The 5,206-nt window shown below is 43.8% G+C and overlaps 1 protein-coding gene across 1 annotated transcript; it reads left to right on the top strand.

Annotated features, from left to right (window-relative positions):
* Window positions 1–615: 615 nt before the first annotated feature.
* On the top strand, window positions 616–3,085 carry LOC125220867 (putative receptor protein kinase ZmPK1). Its single transcript, XM_048123000.1, has one exon. It carries the CDS (start codon window positions 616–618, stop codon window positions 2,974–2,976), a length of 2,361 nt encoding a protein of 786 aa, XP_047978957.1. The 3' UTR covers window positions 2,977–3,085.
* Window positions 3,086–5,206: the final 2,121 nt, after the last annotated feature.

Raw genomic sequence — 5,206 nt, 5'->3', positions numbered from 1 at the left:
GTGGATTGAGAAATGTATTTGTAAATGAAACTATTGCGAAAATTCTTCTCTGGACCATTGATGTTACCGAAAAATAAAATGATAATTTAGCAATCAGAAAAATACAATTGTGACTAAAATATTTGGCCCGAGTTGGGGGCGGGATGTACTGCCTAATTGTATGGCTGTCTAAATTTATAAAATTTGAAATGCGTGAATTTATTGGGTCAAGTTGATTTTTCCAACATTTGTGTTCTACTTCCTTCGTCCATCGGGCATTAGAAGTTCCGGTCAAGTTCGGCACAAATTTCAAAAATATAAAGAAATTTTTTAAAAAGGGAGTGAAATGTGAAACTCGTTTTTATATCTTAATATGAAAGGAATGAGTTAGTGAAATATAAGACATAATTACATATTACGTGAGACTCGTAATCATTGACGAGCTAAAATGGCAAATCGGGACTCCTAATAGCCTAACAGCGAGTAGTGCAATATGCCAATATGGCCATTGTCTTGATCCGCCATGTCTCTTTCAAGTTTCAATCAATTCATTTGAGATTGGAAATTCCATAAATGGAAGTAGACTAATGAGTTATAAAATCTAATAACGGAATTCCATTGGCCACAACTCAAAAGATGAGAGGCTTCATCATAATCATCCCAATCTTACTCTATCTATCCACATTCACAACAGCAGCCACAAACTCCCGACTCGTTCTGAACCGCGGTGATTCCATAACCGTCGGCAAAGAATCAGAGTTCCTGACCTCCCCCGACGCCACCTTCACCCTCGGCTTCTACAACCTCGGCACCAACGCCCACTGGCTTGCCATATGGTTCACCAACTCCGCCGACAAGACCGTCGTCTGGACTGCCAACCGCAACCGCCCCGTCAACCGCAAGGGCTCCAAAGCCACCCTCCTTCGCGACGGCACCCTGGTGTTAACCGACGTCGACGGCGCCGTCGCATGGCAAACCAACACCACTTCCTTCGACGTCGCCGCCGCTCATCTCCTCAACACAGGCAATCTTGTGTTACGGAATCAAAAAGGAGACATTCTATGGCAGAGCTTCGACTCTCCCATGGACACTCTCCTGCCTTCTCAGCCATTCACCAAGAATACTAGGCTCACATCCATCTTAAGTAAAGCAAGCTTCGCCACTGGCTTTTTCAATCTCTACTTCGGAAGCGACAACGTTTTGAGACTGATCTCCGACACCCCGGACACCTCCACCTCCTACTGGCCTAATCCGGATTTCGACATCTACAAAAACGGTAGAACCAACTATAACAGCAGCAGGATTGCAGTGCTAGATGATCACGGCCGCTTCCTCTCTAGCGATATGTTACAGTTCAACGCTTCCGACGTAGGCCCGGGCGTTAAGCGGAGGCTTACCATGGACCACGATGGCAACCTTCGGATCTACAGTTTGAACGCCTCCACGGGCTTATGGTCCGTCACGTGGCGGGCGCTGTCCCAGCCCTGCGACATGATGGGCGTGTGCGGGAAGAACACGATCTGCGTGTACGCGCCCCTCCTGCCCAAGTGCACGTGCCCACCGGGCTACATTATGGAAGACGACACCAACTGGAACACCGGATGCAAACCGGCATTCAATCTAACCCTGCTGCAGTCCACACGAGTTACCTTCCTGCAAATTCGTTACGCGGATTTCTATGGATTCGATTTCAGCATCCCCAGCCCCGTCACGTTGGAGACGTGCACGAGCATGTGTTTGGAGGATTTCCGGTGCATAGCCTTCGGCTACCGTTTGGAAGGATATGGGCAATGTTTTCTCAAAAGCGCAATGCTCAACGGCTACGCGACGCCCGATTTTCCGGGTAGTATATACATCAAACTGCCCAACACTTTGGCGCCATCTAAGCCTAATATATTCCATGCCTCGAGCCTGAGGTGTGGCTCGGATGAGAGAGAAGAACTCTTAGGTTCCTCTTCAATGTATGATTTCAGTGGCAGGACGGTTAAATGGGTGTATATGTATTCATTTGCAGCAGCACTGGGGGCTATAGAGGTGATGTTCGTACTCCTAGGATGGTGGTTTCTCATCCGAATCCATGGGATCCCAGCCTCGGTACAGGCAGGGTGCAACATGATCTCGAGCCAGTTCCGGCAGTACACCTACTCGGAGCTGAAGAAGGCAACCAAGAATTTCACAGAGGAGTTGGGGCGAGGGGGATCGGGAACCGTCTACAAAGGCGTCCTCTCCGACGACCGGGTGGTGGCGGTGAAGAAACTAGGAGACGTTTTTCAAGCTCAGGAAGAGTACTTCGCAGAGATAAGCACGATAGGAAAGATCAATCACATGAATTTGGTGAGAATATGGGGATTCTGCTCGGAGAGGAGGCATCGCCTCCTCGTCTACGAGTACTTGGACAACTTGTCGTTGGACAGGCATGTTTTCGGCTCGAGCTTCCTTTCATGGAAACAGAGATATGTTGTTGCATTAGGAACGGCCAAAGGGTTGGCGTACTTACATCACGAGTGTTTAGAGTGGGTGATCCACTGCGACGTGAAGCCAGAGAATATACTTCTGGATAGTGATTTCCAGCCCAAGATTGCGGATTTTGGGCTGGCGAAGCTGCTGCAGAGGGAGGGGGATGGGTCGGAATTCACGAGGATACGAGGGACAAAGGGGTACATGGCGCCAGAGTGGGCGCTGAGCCTTCCCATCACCTCCAAAGTGGACGTGTTTGGGTACGGGGTGGTGGTGCTGGAGATGGTGAGGGGGGTGAGGTTGTGTAATTGGAGGGACGGGGATGGTGACGGGGGTGGGGCACTTGCCAGCTTTGTGAGGAGATGGAGAGGGGAGGTGGAGGGGGTGGTGGATGGGAGATTGGATGGGCGGTTTGGGCGGCGGCAGGCGACAGCGTTGATTCAGGTGGGGCTTGCCTGCGTGGAGGAGGATAGAAATAAGCGGCCGACCATGGCGACTGTGGTGCAAAGTTTGATGGCATGTGAATATGAAGAAGATTGAGTTTCTTTTTCTTCTTTTTATGTTTTGGACACCTCATTCATTGTTCTTGTTCTAATGTCATTCCGATATAAAATACAATTAAATCACGAATAATAAAGAAGATTATGGATGTTCATATATGGATTCTATAAAGGGTGAGTGATGACAACATTAACCATAATGCATGTAAAATAACAACAGATACTGAACAATATACACCATTGATAGCATCTTATCAAAATTGACTTGAATAATGAAATTAGATACCTTTTCGAAAGGAAGAGGGGGATCGGAGAGTTTCCTGAATTCGGCGTCTTCTCAGTACTGGTTTCCAGCAGTAGCTGTGATCTAAAGGATTGTTTTTGCAGTTTTATGATTGATGTTCAACCAAGTCCTATTCTTAGAAGTCGATTTCTTCCCTGTGTAGAGTAGTACAATGTAAACAACAATGCCAATACAAACAAACATTTAACTTTGAGAAATGCATGATAACACAATATTTATCATTTGAAACTAGCTTAAACAAACATCACCAACCATTCATTCTCTGCCTCTTTCGTCCGTAGAATATCTGATTAGCTACCTCAACAAAGTTCTGCATCTGAAAAACATGAGAGGAATCAACAGACATTCTACGAACTGCGAAATGATGTCATACCTTGCAACCTTTATAAATTCCTTACCTGATATGAAGCACAATCAAGTCCGGAATAGGATCATGAACGCTTTACAACGACTTTTAGGTCATCAATCCCAAAATTCGATTGCTCTTCTCGTATAAATTCTGCCAAGGTCAAAAGAGATTGGTTATGATCATCGATCTCAATCAACTTGAGTGTTGGAATATTTCCAACGCCATGTGGAATCTCATCCAAGAATGGACAACGATGAAGCATTAGGCATTGGAGCCTCGGAAAGTGGCTACTGTTAGCTCTCCAACACTTCAGATTTGACTCATCAATAAGCAGAACTAACAAACGATGAAATCCCATGCTCATGGTTTCACAGTTCTCCTCTTGGAAAGCATAGTTCTTTAGTTTCAACACTTGAAGAATACGCAAGGAACCAACAATCACCATACCTCTCCTTGAAATCCACCCGCCACTTAATTCTAACTTTTTCAGCGATAGAGGAAGAGCAAGATTGTCAAAATGCGGCATAGATGAACTCTGCATCTTCAATTTCAATTTCTTAAGTCGAAGCAAATGTATAAGATTGTAGAGATGATAGCCTGCACCAAACTTCTTCAGAGTTGCATATTTCCAACTTTTTAATGTTTGGGATCATATCCACCATCCTTTCACTACATACAAAGTTTGCTGCCATAAAAATCTCTAGCAAGGGTAGACTTACCAATGCCTCCCATTTCTCTGGCTGAAATGCTAGTCAGCCTGTCCTTCATCTGTAAAATATCTTCATCGAAACCAACCACTATATCTTTGCTTATGCGTAGAGATAACAACAATAATGGTGAATCATTCGGATCTTCATCAAATTCAACTGAATCGTTACTGTCGGATCCAACAATTGACTTTATTTTATCCGCTATATTTCTAAACTGATTTGAACTTATGACAAACAGCTCCTGTGCAACCGTTTGATCTTCAATTTCACTAACAGGAGGAGAATCACTCACTTCGTTGTTGCTCTTGCAGTAGTCAACCACATCTCCGACAGTTGAGTCGAGCTCCTCAGCCAATTCCCCCAACTGATCTGAAAGTCTGAGACCTGTATCTATTGATTTACAGTTTGATAGATATTCTGAGGAAAAAAGATATTGAATAATCTCTTCTGATGTATTTGCAACCTCCCTGTTTCTTTATCTGGAAAATGGTTGAGATTCAATTGCAAGACAACGGCGTTGTCGTGGATGGATATAATTCGTGTTTTAAGACGATGAGTGGTGAGATGATCGTTGTGTTGAAGGATTTGAAGTATAGTTTGTTGCAGTGAATTGAGAGTTTCATAGGCCCTGTTATTATTATTATTATTAGGGTGGAGTGATCAATTGCAAACTTATCATTTAATTGTTAATTATAATTAATTTAAGATTATAGGATTTTAGGAAATTTGTAATCTACAATTTGACACGTGTAATTTTTTTTTTATTAATTAAATCGAAAAGTATAAAAGAAACTGGCAAATTAGGGTTTTGGATGAAAATGTCAATATAGTGTTTCGAAACTATTAACACAATGCTTTGAGAATGTCAACATAATGCTTTGAGAATGTTAACACATTGCTTATATTG

The sequence above is a fragment of the Salvia hispanica genome, chromosome 4 (assembly GCF_023119035.1).
Source record: "Salvia hispanica cultivar TCC Black 2014 chromosome 4, UniMelb_Shisp_WGS_1.0, whole genome shotgun sequence".
Lineage (NCBI taxonomy): Eukaryota > Viridiplantae > Streptophyta > Magnoliopsida > Lamiales > Lamiaceae > Salvia > Salvia hispanica.
Note: the sequence above shows the minus strand (reverse complement) of the source record. Positions and strands in the feature narration are given on the sequence as shown.

What these genes read in the sequence shown, in the direction of transcription:
- LOC125220867 (XM_048123000.1), top strand. Translation starts at nt 616, where the DNA reads ATGAGAGGCTTCATCATAATCATCCCAATCTTACTCTATCTATCCACA.